Consider the following 16552-nt stretch of genomic DNA (forward strand, 5'->3'; position numbering starts at 1 on the left):
AAAACCCAGGCCCCACAAATAGCCAAATTGTCTCTACATAACGCTTTAGGGTAACGTTACATTTCCTTGCCTCTAGAAAGAAGAAAGATAACTACCTAATCCCCAGCCCTATATTAAAAAGGCTTTCCTATCAAAGAAATATCTGCAGAAGAACTGTAGTACTAACAAAGTGGTTTGTGGTTTGGATTTAAGAAATTCACAGCACCACATAACTTCCTGAAATAATCACAGATCAGCAAACCTTCCTCAAGATAGTATTACTTTCATCAATACCCTTCCTAAATGACAGTGAGTTGGAAGGGCCCCAAGACACCAGAGGTCTGTTGCTCTGCCTGGTCAGGACCCATGGAAGCTGCAGCAGCGAGCTGCGCTGCCTCCTCCTCCGGAAACTCCTCCATTCCACTCCCCATGCGGCTCTGGTCAGAGACATCCAACTGCTCCATCCACAAACACAGTCTGAATGCACTGCTAGCTGCTGCTTTTCCACCGCAACAACCTGAGAAATATTTGGGTCAACTTGACCAATTACAAAACTAATTCGATTAGATTAAGAGTTTTGCATCAGCTGGACATGAAAATGCCTCTTTGCAACCCAAAAATCACTCTCTGCACCCCTTAAAACAACTATAGGGAAGATGGTAGGTCCGCCAGCTCAGGCCTGCCTTTCGTGCAAGATTGTATCACTCAAACACTGTTTCCCTCTCTCTGCAACATCAAAAAGGAAACCACTTTTCACTCCCCTGTTCCAACGACAGGGATGGCAGAACCGGCAAGTTCAACTGTACTTGAGAAAAAAAAAAAAAATGGAATTGGAAATACAGCACAAAATGGAAAGCTTACCATAAATGCTTCCAAACAAACGCCTTTCCTAACAGCAGGGAAATGAAAACGAGTAGCCCTTGCAGCTTTCCAGGTGTCCTGCAGGGCTTACTTGTCACTAAGTGCATCTCCACATAACATTATTAACAAGCCTACCTACAGCAGCCAAAACGCTACAAGGACTAAGGCAACTGCACATACTAAACCAAACCAGCCCTCATTCTGTAACTCAGTTATGTGTGATGAAGTTCAACAGATCAGGATCTACAGTCCAGCAGCTCTGTAAATCTGACTGAAAACAGGTACTGCCATCAACAAGCTGCAGAAAATCTGCCTACCAGCGCTGTCCTGGGTAATGCTGTCTAAATTTACCATTTGTTTCCAAGCAGCTTCCTTGGAAAACGGTTTTTGATCTTAATCTTATTCCTAATTTCAAACAATGGAATTCAAAGACACTATGCATGTGTACTGGTTGGTAAAAACTATATTTAACGATTCCAAGAATGCTGATGAACAGATTGTACTTGAGGGATCTTACACAGGTAAATGGGCACTGTCAGAACAGCTGGCAGAGGACTTCCTAAGACATACTACAGCATCAGCTTCTTCATCCCACATAGGGAAACTGCAGCAAGATGTGTCCATAACGACCTGCTTTTTAGATCAAGAACTTCCCTTCAACGTATTTATAAGCCATTTTACAACCACTTTTTTTTTTTTTTCCTACATTACTTCTAATGTACGCTCCTATTCAACGCTCTTAAATCTCATCATGCCATCCTACAGAAGCAGCATTCCCGATGCCAGGGGTAACCTTCAGGTGAGGAAGCGCCTCGGAGCCTCTCAGTGAAGCCTGCCGGGGAGCAGCCCCGCAATGCGTATGCTGCTGCTCCTCGGGATCAATCAATAGCCACCAGGCCCGCGCTCACATCGCCCAGCCGCTGCTCCGGCCCAGCCGCTGCTCCGGCTCGTGCCCGCACGGAGCCTTCCCACGCCAGCCCAGCCAGGCCCGGCTGCCGAGGGGTTTTACTCCCGCTCCCGCCCCGGCTCTGCCCGGCCCCGCTCCGGCCGGGTCTGCCTGCGGGACCCTCCCGGCAACAAGTGCCGCCCCCCGCCCGGGCCGGGCCCCGTTATGTAACAGACAGGCGGACACAGCGAGCGCCGCCGCCGCGCATCCCCCGCCGGGCCGGGCTCTGCCCTCCGCGGCTGGGAGGGCTCGGGGCCGCTGGGCGCAGGTGAGTCGGGAGGACGAGCCGCCATCCCCTCATCCCCTCTGCAGGTGCAATGGCCGCGGCGGGGTCACCCCGGCCGCAGCTCCATCCTCCCCCCTTTCCCTGCCCTCGATGTCCGCCCGCCTCCGCGATCTGCGCGGGGCGCCAAGGACACCGTCCCCTCGCCCGCCCGCGGCGCGGCTCAGGAGGCGAGCCGGACTGTCGCCGTCGCCAAGGTGCCGCGCAGCCTCCCCCGCCCGCCCCAGCCGCATTACCTCGAGCGGCCGCCGCCGCTCCGCAGAGCAGCGCGGCGAGCAGCAGGCGGGCGGCGGGGGCCGGCATGGCAGCGCGGAGCGGGGACGGCAGCGCGCAGCCCCGGCTGGCGCCCCCGCTGGTCCGGGCTCCGCTGTGCGGCGGGCGGAGGGCTCGGCTCGGCCCCGCGGAGGAGGAGGAGGAAGAGGAGGAGGGACGAGAAGCGCTGCGCGGCCCCGCTCCGCTCACCGTCCCTCCCCTCCCACCCCCGCCCGCCCCGCCGGCGGCTCCTAAAATGGCGGCCGGGTCCGCGCCGGGCACCAGGCGGGGGAGGGAGCGAACCAACGGCGCGGGGCGGGGGGGACCGGGAGAGCCCATTGCGGACCCCCACGGGCAGCGGCGCGCCCCGCCCCTGGCGCTGAGGGCACTGCGGCACCGCCATGGTGCTCGGCTCCCTCACGGGCGCCTTCCGCTCCCTCACTGGCACCGCCATGGTGCTCGGCTCCCTCACGGGCGCCTTCCGCTCCCTCACTGGCACCGCCATGGTGCTTCGGTCCCTCACTGGCACCGCCATGGTGCTCGGCTCCCTCACGGGCGCCTTCCGCTCCCTCACGGGCACCACCATGGTGCTCCGCTCCCTCACGGGCACGTCCCTCCCGCCGGGCCCGGAACGCCTCGGCTGCCGCTGCCTCGGGCGCTTTGGGCTTCGTTTGGCCTCTTGCTGCGGGCAGGGAGCAGAGCGGCCTCCCCGGCGCATCACACAGCTGAAGGGACCTGCTGCCCCTCTGACGCCTCACATTGCTGATTTAAAATGATGCCACTCTAAAGCCTCACACCGCTGGTTTAATAAATGCTGATTAAGCCCCCAAGTCGTTAGAAAGAGTTAAACCCCGTATGGAGCTATTTAAGAAATAATTAACCCCATATAAAGCTATTTGAATGCTTTCTCCCTAACATTTACTTCAACATTCCATCCCCAACATTCATTTCAGAAAACAAATTCCTTTCAGACAGAACCGCTGGGTTTTACCCAGCCCAAAGCTGATGCCAAAGACAGGCACAGGGACACACCGGGAATGGGAGGTACAGACCAAGTCAGCAGCTGGGATGGAACAAACTGCCGACACCTGGTGCTGCAAGCATCACGTACAAACAATCACGGCATCATTTAGGTTGGAAAAGACTTTTAATATCATCAAATCCAACCATAAACCCAGCACCTCCATCTTGCTGTTTTCCCAGCTCTAGAAGTGCAATCCTGCAGGAACGTGTCCAAACACAAGCACGCCTTGGTGCATCACGGAGTCTGCTCTGCAGAGCAACAAACCTTTTTAATGTAGTGACTTCTAGTAAGGCAAAAGATTACTTCTGTTTGGAAAAATTTCCAAACACTATCTAAATCAAGAATTTTCATTAAGTTGCACAGAACTTGTCCTAAAATAGAAAAGTTCTTTGCTCTATTATCAAAAATTTCAATTAGGAAATGTTTCAAAAAAGGAAAAAGTGATCAATACCATGATCTAAGTTTTAACAATTAAAATGCAACCAACTTATTTTATAATTAGATCTGACTACTCATGCTTTGTACCTATTAGCCATTTCACTCCCACAGTGAAAAAAAGTCCAGAATGTTCAGGATCCTAGAGATGTGGCATTTCCTTATTTTCTCTACAATTTCTGTGCAAGATTGATCTGTGCTGGAAAAGCCTCCTCCTCCCTCCTGAGGCAAACCCGGAGCTGAGTACCTGGTGACCCCACACTCGAGATGGGGGAGAAACCAAAGGTGAGAAACCATCCTGATCACCACCCTGGAGCAGCCACTCGGGTCCCACCAGAGGCCAGAATCTGGTCTGTACAAGCCAGTGCTTTTGGATACCCAAAGGAAAAATGTTCTTCCTCTTGCATCCTCCAAACCAACCACTTTTACTCTCTGTGTGCTCCGTCTGCAGAGCAGGAACCTGAAGAGCCATACCCTGAGGGCCAAGCCAGTGAACATCCCCAGTGACTGTCCCGTGCTCAGGAGCTCTCCCTTAGCCAAGTTACTCCACATTTATTCCATTTACTGCAGGGCAGCTGCTCTATCAAGAGCTAAGACATCTTTCTTTTTTTAAATAAAGCTAAAGCCTCAGTCTAAACCTCCTTGATTTCTCAGCCTGGCTAACATATGCTGGATGGCAGATCATGTCAGAAGAAGCCTGGAGCCCATCTGTTGCCAGAGAGCTGAGTCTTTACATTCCGCCAACGCAGCTTCAGCTGACAGGGTGCTACATGATGTGTTTCTCTTTTGTATGGAGAGTAGGACTGTCCAGCACAGTGTGACTCTCAAACTGGGCTTACTGACGTACTGTCTGAGTGAGAACCACCCCATTAATAAAGATCTGCTAGGCAAGATCTCATCAGTTGAAAGATGATTGCCCATTGATGAATACACAGTGTAATACATATCCAGTATTTGCCCAAATATTAGATTTTGATTCAGAATCTAACTATGGACAGAACTTTAATGTCAATATAAATGTATCTGAAGAGGGCTGAATGTCTGGCCAGTTGGCATTCACATACACATTCTCTATTAAAACATTTTTTGCAAGATACATTATTTTGCAACTGAGCATTTAAAAGAGCTGTGCATTTCACTTGGGTTGTATCATGCATTATAACAGGAGAAAGCACAGCACCATGGACCACAGCGAGAAGGGAACTTCACTGTTACCATCAGGACTTCTTTAAATTGTTCTGATTGTGTAGAATTAGGAGGAAGAGACATTTTTAAGAGAAGAAATTCTATGTCCTGGTGAACCTTATTTATTACACAATGACACTACCAGCTCAGATGAATTAATCAGCTGAATCAGTCATGCTGAAACTGGGAAATTTCCAAGGAAGAGAAGGCATTGATGGCATTTCACTTTCTAAACAAAACTCCTCCGAGTTAGTTGTGACTAAGGCACTGATTCAGTAAAGCAATCAATTCTTTAGCCTGTATTTTAGGATCAATTTGATTGCTTTGTTTCCTTGGATGGCTGAGAGGTTTGAACTGGCAGCTGAGGTTGATACAGATGGGCCCTGGCCCTGCACACAAGGTGAGGCAGCCACATGAAATCCTGCTCCCTGTCACCAGGGATGTTCCACTGGCACTTACTCTGGAAGTTCAGCAAACACAACATCCTCTCATTTCATTTCACAAAACTCAATTTGATTTCCATCACCAGTGTGGGACCTGCTGTGCACCAGTCCTCCAGAGCTGTCCTGTTCCTCCTGTGCCGGAGGAAGCTGCATTTCCCACGCTGACAGAGATCCTCTATCCCAAATGCCACATGCCATTATTTCAGAGAAATTCAGGGAACTAACTTCAGCACCTTCATTTTACCACTTATCTCCCTCCTACTCTCTGACCTGCTTCTCAGATTCCAAAAAACCATTGATTTTTATTTTATTGGTAAGCAACAAAACTGGAACAAATGGCTCCTGGCAGAACATGTTTTCTGTTTCAGCTGAAAACCTATCGGCCTGATGTCCTTGAAATGCACAGTGTGACTAATGCCTGGCTTGCAAGGACCCAGGAGGACACATTTATTGCGCTTGTCAGAGTGGAGCTGAGCAGCCAGAACAGAAAAGATAGGGTGGTAGGGAAAAATGAATGCATTTAGCTGCTCCTGAAAGGCAGGCTGTGCACACAGGGAGCAACAGGACAAGCTCGGGTACCTCAACAGCAGATCTGGATCTGCTTGTTAGAGTTCAGGACCATAAATAAATTTGAATACATGCAGAATATGCACTGTTACTTCTGAATGTCATACTTGGACTCCTGTTTAAAGGGGGATGTGTAGGGAAAGGGCCCAAACTTCAAACAGTCTAGAACTGCATTGAGAACTAGGTTATCAAACTAGGTTAATATAGAACTAGGTTAATAAAGAGGCTGGAACCAAGTGTGGGCTTGTTTTTCATCTTGGTGCAATTCATGTCTGCACAGTAGTGTGTTTGCAGATGAAGATTTCTTTTAATGGGAAGTTAAAACCCAGCTTTATCTCCTCCACCAGTTTATCACAGCTGCCCTGAAACCACTTCTGAGAAGGGACTAAGTGCCATAGAGACTATGCAGTCATTAGGCTCCTGAGAGAGCTGCAAACACACCCAAGCAAAAGATGAGGGCCACAAGAAAGCAGCTTCTGAGAGCTGCTGTAACTCCAGCTGTAACTCCAGCTGTCCAGGCAATAGGACAAAATCCCAGAGTATTTGGGAATTTGAATTTTGGTGTTTTCTGGTTCTGACATGGCTGAAGAACAAACAGTTATGAGACTAAGAAAAAGATAATTCAGGGTGAATATAAAGGATTAATTCTGCACAACAAGGCCTATGAAACCCCAGAACACTCTTGTAAGGCAACAGGCACTAGTGGCATCTTTTGGCTCATTCAAAAGAAAACTCCACAACACAATGCCAGAGCAACACCCCTGCCAGCTGGAAGACAAAACACATACAGGTGACCTGTTAGATCATTTATTGTCTTGCTGTCCCCAAGACACACACTCTGAACACAGGCATAAAACTCAAGTGCTTTTAGATTTGGGAGATTAAGATTTTATTATCATTTTTTAATGCTTTGGAACCTGACTGTATATTTTAGAGGAGAAAAAAAATTCAGGACTGGTTTTCCCCACACTTGAAAATTTCCAGAACTGCTTTGATCATGAGAATTGATTTAGGGGATGCAAATGAAGGCCTTGGCAATCTGAAGAAGAAAATCTTCTCCCCTGACATTTCGGAACGTTCAGAGAATTCTCTACAAGCCATTGAAGTAGGGGTTCATCAGAGAGACAAAAAGAAAATTCAATAAGCAAAGAAGTACATGAAACCAACCAGTTCCTCACAAGAAAACCCACGGCAGTAGCAATCTTTCTACCTTGTTCTATTCTTCTTCCTGCTCACACTTACCTTCTACAGCAAAATATGCATCCAGAAACATGAAAGCAATGAAGGGGAGATACAAGTCCTTCCTTACAAAGAGAGACTGAATATTCTGCATCATCATTATAATATTTTACAACTCATTAGCACCTTCCATCCCAGGATCTCCAAGCATTTACAAGCGTTAATTAATGCACTCTCACAATAGTTTTGTGAAGCAAAAGGCAGGTGTCTGGGTACTGTGGTGACAGGTGCATTACAATTGAATAAGACAGAATTTCCAGGCTTTCCATTTACATATTTAGGAAAGAAGGGAACAAAGAGGGGAGGGAAAATTAACAAGTGCTGCAATAGCTTGAAATACCTTGAATCAAGATATACTGTAAATACCTTGAAATACCTTGAACACACTACCTTTCAAGTCTTTACCTGAAACCCAATACTTGTTAAGGACCTCAAGAACATTGATTAGCAGAACTATTTGCTGAGTGAAGAACCATGGGGTTTTTTTCCCAGTTCTATCACAGATGTCTCTCTGGGACAGTGTCTTGCCCTGTCCTATTTCCTTGTCTGACAACACAGTCCAGTAACACACCAGGTCTAAAAGGGTGGGTGGATAAAGCAACTCATATATTTACACCAGGTACTGGTGACTGTTAAATTTCTCAGTTTACAGATGTTTTGTTTTCTTTAGGCTCACGGTATTCTGCAAACATCTGATCACACAATGAGGTTTTCCTCTCTGCCTTCCCCCTGCAAGGGAGAAGAGCCATGTGCATGAATATTCCCCTCCCCAAGAGCCATATGGGAATGTAAAGGCATTCTCTGAATTCATTACCCAGCCCCACAATATGATTCTGTCTTTGTACAGGCAAGAAAATGGATGTTAATTTATTCCTTATTGCTAATTTGAAAAGGAGCACAAACACAACAGTTCCATTGCAAAGACTTCTACCAAGGGTGTAGTTTAAGTCCAATTATGTGCTATTAGTACATTTGCTCTTTATTCCTGTGGCATATTAATTACATGCCTGGTATTCTGATAATTAACACAATTACACTCTTTATTTTCCCCTTTCTTAGCCAATATTCTTGCATTTTATTGGGATAAGTAATTTTCTATAGGTAAAAGGAGCCAAATCATCACATTAATAAAATCAAGAAACAGGCTTTCAAATGAGCTTATACAGAGAAGTTCCAGCAGTGTTCTTCAGCAAAAAGAAAAGCAGATTCTCTCTTGTTGGGCTGCAGCCTATCTCAGAGATTCCAAAATGAACCAAATTACCATCCTCTAGTTGTGTATCCAGCATGACAATGAGCAGCACTGGCACTGCCACACACAGCTCTTCCAATGCCATCATGTGTTCAAAGGATCCTTGGTACCAAAACCTCTGATCTCCCACTGGCACCTGTGAAACTCAATTCCATTTAGCAAAAACAAAAGTGACAAAGGGTCAGCCAAGATGTTTACAACTGCCCAGGTCATCCACAAATCAACACTCGGCAGATAATGCAAAGGAGTGTTAAGGAACAAAACAAAACAAGCACTCTCAGTGCTGTAAAACATCAAGGTGGGTAGATTTCACTAAATTAACTACACACAGACACCTCAAAGATTTGGGTTTTACCTTCAGGACAAATTTTTTTTTCTCTAAAAACAATAGTTTTCTTTAAAAGCAGATCTTGAACCAGCTGGTCTCATACACTATGGCTAAAAAAGCCCCACAATGGAAAGTAAGGTTCCAGCAGTTTCCTTCTCGAATTGTTTTTTTGGAAAAGAAAAGAAGGAGCAAAATGTTAGATCATTCTGCACCAGCACAGAACTCGGTGGAAGGTTTCTCAGCAGCCTGTCCTCAGATGCCGAGTCCTGGTGTCCAGCAGGGCTGGCTGCAGTGCTCCGGATGTGCAGAAATTGGGGTGTCCCTGCAGCGGGCACTCCTCACATCTGCTCTCTGGTGCACATTTCACCACATTTCACCACATTTCACCACATTTCACCACATTTCACCACATTTCACCACATTTCACCACATTTCACGGCTAAGGAAACCCGTGGCTGCAGCCACAATCCCAACAAGTCCCTCTCTGCACAAACCCCCTGACATTGGTTGGTATCAGTGAATCAGTTCCAGGATCTGCACTGTGGATAATTTTCCCAGATTTCCCTGAGGCAACGTTTTACCTACATAAGCTACCTCTTAGAAAGTTTTTAAAAGTTCCTTTTGAGATTATCTGGTCAGGACGAAAACCCAGTTTTGCTTTTCTTTTTTTCTTCTCTTATCCCCCCATCCCCGCCTTTGTTTGGAATTCCAGCGCTCCCGGTTTTTCCCTGGCAGTGCCCCGGCTGTTTCAGTCACAGCCTCCTCGGACACGAGTGCAGCTCAATCCCTTGTCCTCTCCCATGTTTATTTCTGTTCTGACAGACACCAGTGCTGACCCTTCCTGCACTAAGCCACTGCCCTCCTGGCCTTCTCTCTAATTGCAGCTTTGCTAATCGCGTTCTGCTCAGCACCCATGCAATCACTGCTGGGCACGCCAGGCCAGCGGGGGGAGAGCAGCGGGGACGGGGAGAGGGGACAGACAGACAGACAGAGGGGACAGACAGCCGGGACAGACAGACAGACAGCGGGGACAGACAGACAGACAGCGGGGACAGACAGTGGGGACAGACAGCCAGCCGGGACAGACAGCCAGCCAGCCGGGACAGACAGCCAGCCGGGACAGACAGCCAGCCAGCCGGGACACAGCGGGCAGCCCCAGCAGGAGCAGCCGAGCCGCGGGGCCCGGAGCTCTCCCCGTGGGCAGCTCCCTCGGCACAGCCGGCGGCTGCTTTCCCTCGCTGCTCTCAACAGGACGATGGATGAACGCTGGCAGAGACCCGTCCCGGGGTGGGGAGCCTGTGTCGAAGCACTGGAACCGTTTTGGAAAGGTACAGAGGGTTGTTGCTATCACTGCCTCAGCTACTGACCCAGCAGCAGCAGGAAAACAGCCGAGTTCTATTCTGTGGCTTTCGAATAGGTGTCAACACGTTAACCCTAAAAGGGAGTCAGCAAAGAGCTGTTTTGTCTTAAAGCAGGGAGCAAACATCCACCGAGTCAAGGCTCACACACCAGGCAGAACAAACCTCCCCAACCAACCCAATACATGCAAATGAATCGGAGGGATTTAGAGCAATTACCCCATCCCAACGTGTGCTGCTTTAATGTGTCCATTAGATTGTTAACTCCATGGTTTCCTCTGCTGAGTGAGGAAGATAAAACATTTCCAGTGAGTAACTTTTTGGAAAGGCTGTATGCCCACCTCTTTCATGGGATCTACTGCTGGAACCCACAGGATCTCAAGGACCATTCCACTATTCACACAAACATTCAACAGCCCTGAATTTCCACTTCAGGTCACCTGGACCTTCTAATGTTCCAGGCTTTCTCTCATTTTCAATCTGGACAGAGCCTCCAAAGTGAGATTTTACTTTTTCTCCTTGTGCTCTGCCCACTGCTGTCTGTCAGAAGTGGATCAGCTGAGTAAGTGGAATGACACACTGTCTTCTGCAAAAGGAAGCAGGGGGGGCTTTAAATCCCGTGTTGTTAAATGACTGAAGTACAGAGCTTTGTAGTGCATGCTAACAGCACACACTGCTCCCTGTTTACTGCTGCTTCAATGAGACATTGTCTATGGAGTGGAAGTAAAAAGCTTATGAGATGAGACAGGCATATCATCCTGTCTGAAGCCAGGCTTACACAGGCAGCTTCACGCGGCATGAGGAAGAGCCTCTGGGAATGACAGGCCTCTGTGGAACATTAAAATACAACCCAGGATAGGTCAAGTATTTATTGACCTGATCTAAAATCCAGTCCGAGTGCCCAGGTTTCACTGAGTTGAATGAGGGGAAGGAATATGATGACAGCTGAAACTCCAGAGGCTCTGCAGTGACTGAGTCCTCAAACTGAGCAAGACGCAGAGGGGAGAGTCTGTCTGCAACAGAGTAAACAGGATAAACCTCTTCCATTTGTTAAAGCCATGATTTATGTACAAGATTATCATATGCCATTCTACAGTCCTAATCCTAGACCTTGAAGTAGCAGCAGAGATTAGAGCCTCTGACCATTTTCTAAAGAAATGTCACAAGTAACCAGTAACATCTCAGACAGAAAAGATGCTAAAGCAAAGAAAGGGAAAAACACCCTAAATGTCTGTAGAATATCCTTTTTTTCTCCACTGAAAGGCACACAAAGCCACATATCACAGTAGATATGCACAAGAGAATTCAGCACTAGAACATCTTAGTACCCTTTTCCCTCAAGCATCTCTGCTCCCTTTGCTGCCCAGCTCTCATTCTGCCTAACAGCTCCTTAATCACAGGATCTGTCACACACATAAAATATTATTTAACCTCCAGCACAGAGGAAAATGCATTTATAATCTACTGGGTTTTCCCCTTTAATCTCTCTCTTTCTTCCCTTACTGCTCCCCCCTCTCTTTTAGTAGCTCTGAGCAAGAATGGTGCTATCGACCTTCACAAAGACTTATTCAGGTCCAGACAGAAACCAGCTCTGCACTCTTGTCAGGACAGGAGACTAAAAAAACAACACACATGACCTCCTCTTTCTACTCAGGTGACAGAGCACACTCCAACACATCACAAAAGCAAAGTTGTCATTAAGTGTCATGCTAGAATTACAGAACCAATTTAATTGTGACTGAGGCTCAACTCAGCCCCAACCCAATCCTGTAGATAGAATGTTAATGATCCCTCGGTGATATTTAATAGCACTCATGTTTCAAAAGCATTTTTGAGTCTAAGTTCAGCAGCCTGACACAGCTGAATTTAAGGTTCCTTTTGTCTGGGTAGAATTTGAGTGTTGACTTTCAGCTTTAAGCATGACCTGATCTAGGATCTGACTATGCCAAAGATCTCGTTCTCTGTGATCCATCTCACCAGTACTTCAGTCAAGGTGCTGTTCCTGACAAATTCTCTGTGCAGAAGGGCACGAGCTGGCACTCTTTGCATACACAGTGATCTACTTACTACTGTGAGTCTGCTATTTACTAGAGCAGGTGCACTCTGAGCTCTGCTGCTTTTGGTCTCTGCAGAACCCTCAGTGAGCCTTTCCTCCTCGTTACTGGGATGTGGCTTATCTAAACACTTCTCAGTCATCCAAGTCTCCCCTCCTCCTTTTGACAGCAGCACTGAAAGTCAGAAGATTTCATTTAATTCCTTGCGCTGCTCCAATCCTCTGACATCTAGACTTTGCTACATTTAAAGACAAGAAAAAATGGGGTAAAAATGACCATGTAGGCACAACAGCCAGGGTAAGTCCACATGTCCCATACAGCTTCAGACGCCTGTGACCTCAAGGTCAAGGTCAGACTGAAACAAAGGCTGTACACCCATATGGTGTGAGAGCAGCTAAGCACGTACAGAAACAGCACGAGGCACAGCTCCTTTTAGAGGGAGACTCTGAAGTCTGGTGCTGCTGGCAAGGCAAAAGCTTAAGATTCTGTCTAGTTTAATTATCATCTTTCTGCAGGCTCAAAGAAGCTTATGAGAACACAACAGTGAGGCAGAATTCTCCTCCTGTGCTTCCACCTACAGAAACTCATCCCTTCCTGACCTGCCCCTATTCCCTCCCCACACACCCCAGAGATTTCACAGAATCAAGGTATTAAAAAATCCACCACCGAGTAGAGACCACGCTGGGAGCTGTTCTGGCAGGAGGCAGGGCCGTGCCTCACTGTACTCGGGCAGCAGCAGAACTCAGGACAGCTGTGGCAGAACTCAGGACAGCTGTGTCACTGTGCACAGTCCAGCTGTGGCACTGCACTCACTCCAGCTGTGGCACTGCGCTCAGTCCAGCTGTGGCACTGCGCTCACTCCAGCTGTGGCACTGCGCTCACTCCAGCTGTGGCACTGCACAGCCCAGGCTCTGGCTGCAGACAGCAGCAGGGCACACACACAGACACACACAGACACACACACAGACACACACACAGACACACACAGACACACACACAGACACACACACACAGACAGACACACACACACACAGACACACACACTCACACACACACACAGTGCACACACACACACACAGACACAGACACACACACACACAGACAGACACAGACACACAGACACACACAGACACACAGACAGACACACACACAGACACACACAGACAGACACACACACAGACACACAGTGCACACACACAGACACACAGTGCACACACACACAGACACACACAGACACACACACAGACACACACACAGTGCACGCACACACACACAGACACACACACACACACACAGTGCACACACACACACACAGACACACACACACAGACACACACACACACAGTGCACACACACACAGACACACACACAGACACACACACAGACACACACACAGACACACACACACAGTGCACACACACACACACAGACACACACAGACACACACACACACAGAGTGCACACACACACACACACACACACAGACACAGACACACAGTGCACACACACACACAGACACACACAGACACACACACACACACAGACACACAGTGCACACACACACACAGACACACACACACACACACACACACAGACACACACACAGACACACACACAGTGCACACACACACACACAGACACACACACAGACACACACACAGACACACTCTCTCTCTCTCTCTGCTGCTCCAGGCTCTTGAGGTACAGGACAAAAGGCTGAAGGCAAACACTCAGCTCCCCCTGCCCGCTCCCATCACGTTCAGGGATTTCCCGTCCCTCGGAGCAGGGCAGGGGTGAAGTTGCAGATGATGGCAGCGCACAGCCAGCAGCACCACGAGCTCCCACATCCCCCAGGGATGGAGGAACTCCCTGCACTTCATGGGACAGACGGGATCCTCTCCTGCCCCTGTGGGATTGCTGCACTTGGAGCTGCGTCAGAAGAGAGCAGCAGGAACTGCAGATGGTGAAAAACTAAAGCACAGAGACATCAATCCACATCTGGGTTGGAGTCACTATCACAAGTGTAAAACAAGGGCTGGAAGTTTATTTTCTGAGTTTCACATGCCTCTGGTCACAGAGCAGCATTTAGGACCAAGGAGAGCCAACCTGGCAAATGTCAAGGCAGCAAAAAGCTCTGTGCATAGAACCACTTCATGCTGACACACGAGACAGTTTGTGAGCAGGCCAGGTTATAAAGCTTCAAAAATATTTTTTTTTTCTCTTTTCCAAAATAAACAATCCCCAATTTGAAGATCTTCAGGCTACAAAGGAAATCAGCCAGGTTGTTTACAACATACAGCAGGAATCCTGCTTAGGGCAAATCAGGTGCAGAGCAAATGAAAGCAGAGCTCAGAAGGCAGGAGATGATTTCTGTCTTTGGATGGGAACCTACCTCAGTTTGGCAGGGAACAGATCCAATCTCTTACCTTGGGAAGCAACAACAATGGTCCTCCCTGTTACAGAGCGCTTTGGTACTTGTAAAACTCCGAGAAACATCACTAACAAGGAGGTTTAAGGGAAACTGTAGTGCAAAGTGTCTGCAAATACAGCGAGTCTAAGGCAGGTCTGGAAGAACCTCCACAAGAATCCAGTCACCTGTTTCCTGACTGCTCCTGAACTCACAGATACACAGGGTGCACACACTTTGCAGGATGCAAATCACTGATCGCCTGAGGCTGCAAGAAAAGTCAGTCCACCAGTCACTCACTGGTGCTGTGCCTGCCCACCACCACTGAAATCTGACATTTTAACACCTTTTCAATCTAGTTCTGTGTGAGGCAATTCACACCCGCCTAACTTTATTGAAATAATCCATCCAGGTCTTTTACTGTCAGGATCTTTAAGGATGGAAAACCCACATTTCACCTGAAAGAAAGTGTGAAACAGTTGTTACCTGCTGTGGCTGCTGCCCCACACCAGCACACTCCTCCGTGGGTGAGTGACAGGTGGGTCCATCCCAGGGTGCCCAGGCTGGATTTACCACATCTGACAGCACCTTAAAAATCAACTGCCTTCAGCAAACATCCCACCCAGGCAGCACCTCATTACTCCTGCCACTCTTACACCCAAAATAACTGTTCTGCAGCTTCACTGGAGCTTCCTGAACACCCTTATTAACCTCCAAGCTTTGGAACACTTTGTTTCTGATGATAACAGTGAGGAAAGGATGCTACCCACTAAGGACTTCCCTTTGTGCAGACTGAACAGAACTCGAGATTCCTTAAACTTCCAGAAACTGTTCTTCCTGCACTCTTGGTTTCTGCTGGTCCCAGTGCCCCGCAGCCTTTTTTGCTGTCAGCTCTGCCACACTTCTTGAGGGGGCAAGAGACCAAAAAGAAAGCTGAAGGACTGAACTTAAATAATCCAAATCATATATTCCTCTCCCTGCCAGGGCACTCAGTGTATTTCATAAAATAATTCCTAACATATTTTATACATTTAATTCAAAGCTTCTAATTTCTAGCTTTTATTTTTCCCTTTTACAGTGCAGAGCTCTGGTAACTTCAGACATGGCACTGTTCCTTCTATTCTGGTAAGGGACTCAACAGCCATAGAATTTATCCCACATATGATCCCCATGTCTCATTTACAAAATCTCTGCTAAAGGTGATGGGTCTTTCTATTTCATGGGCCATTAAATCTTCTGCCTTTAACAGAACTATTTAGGCTGCTGGTGAACTAGAAAATAGACTTTCTGGAACTGAAACAGATTTAATGGTCAAGCATTAGAAATTCTCACCAGGCCACGAAGGATACAACTTCTAGTAAATGCTTACCTTAGGTAGGAATAGGAACAAAAAAAAAATCTCAAGAGCTTTTTATGTTTAATTAGTGATCCAAGCTTCTTTCAGGCAGCATCTCCTTCCAAAGTGTTGCTGTGCCTCCAGCTCACATGTTCTGCTCCTGCAGGGCTTATTGTAGGACCTGGGAGAATCAAACTCAAGGCCTGTGTGAATGGTGGAGCCCCATTTTCATTTACAACAGGCCATGCTCAGACACAATGAGCTTCCAACAACTGCAGCACCTGCTGCCCACCTGGGGAGAGGGGAGGGGTGGGATTCAGCTCTCAATCTTCTCAAGCTCTGCAAAACACAGTGTTTTATGAGAGGTAGATGAGCAGCTTAGCAGAGAAAGCACAATAGCACGCTTTGAATCTCCAAAGGAACATTTCTCCCCAAAAGACCACCCAAAGAGCATGGGCTTTTCTTGGAAGATGCCTCTAAAGCTTTTACACTCCCCTTCTCAATGCCTTGAGCACTATATGGTTGATAATTGGACTAAAAAGCCTTTGCTAGTTCCAACCATATTTCAGATTAGATCTGTGCTCAACTCTGGCCTCTAAAACATTT

General features: G+C 47.7%; 1 protein-coding gene across 4 annotated transcripts in view; it reads right to left on the reverse strand.

Moving 5' to 3' along the window:
• Positions 1-2609, reverse strand: part of CLSTN1 (calsyntenin 1) — a 30550-nt gene extending 27941 nt beyond the window's left edge. Inside the window, exon 1 of one of the 4 annotated variants that reach the window (XM_086860822.1) lies at positions 2306-2609. In XM_086860822.1, coding sequence (XP_086716948.1) covers positions 2306-2372 — 67 coding nt within the window. In that variant the 5' untranslated portion in view covers positions 2373-2609. The remainder of the gene's footprint in view (positions 1-2305) is intronic. The other 3 variants (XM_086860823.1, XM_086860820.1, XM_086860821.1) reach the window with 3 other exon arrangements.
• Positions 2610-16552: the final 13943 nt, after the last annotated feature.

Source organism: Cyanistes caeruleus, chromosome 22 (genome assembly GCF_971803275.1).
Source record: "Cyanistes caeruleus chromosome 22, bCyaCae1.hap1.1, whole genome shotgun sequence".
In the NCBI taxonomy this organism is placed as follows: Eukaryota; Metazoa; Chordata; class Aves; order Passeriformes; family Paridae; genus Cyanistes; species Cyanistes caeruleus.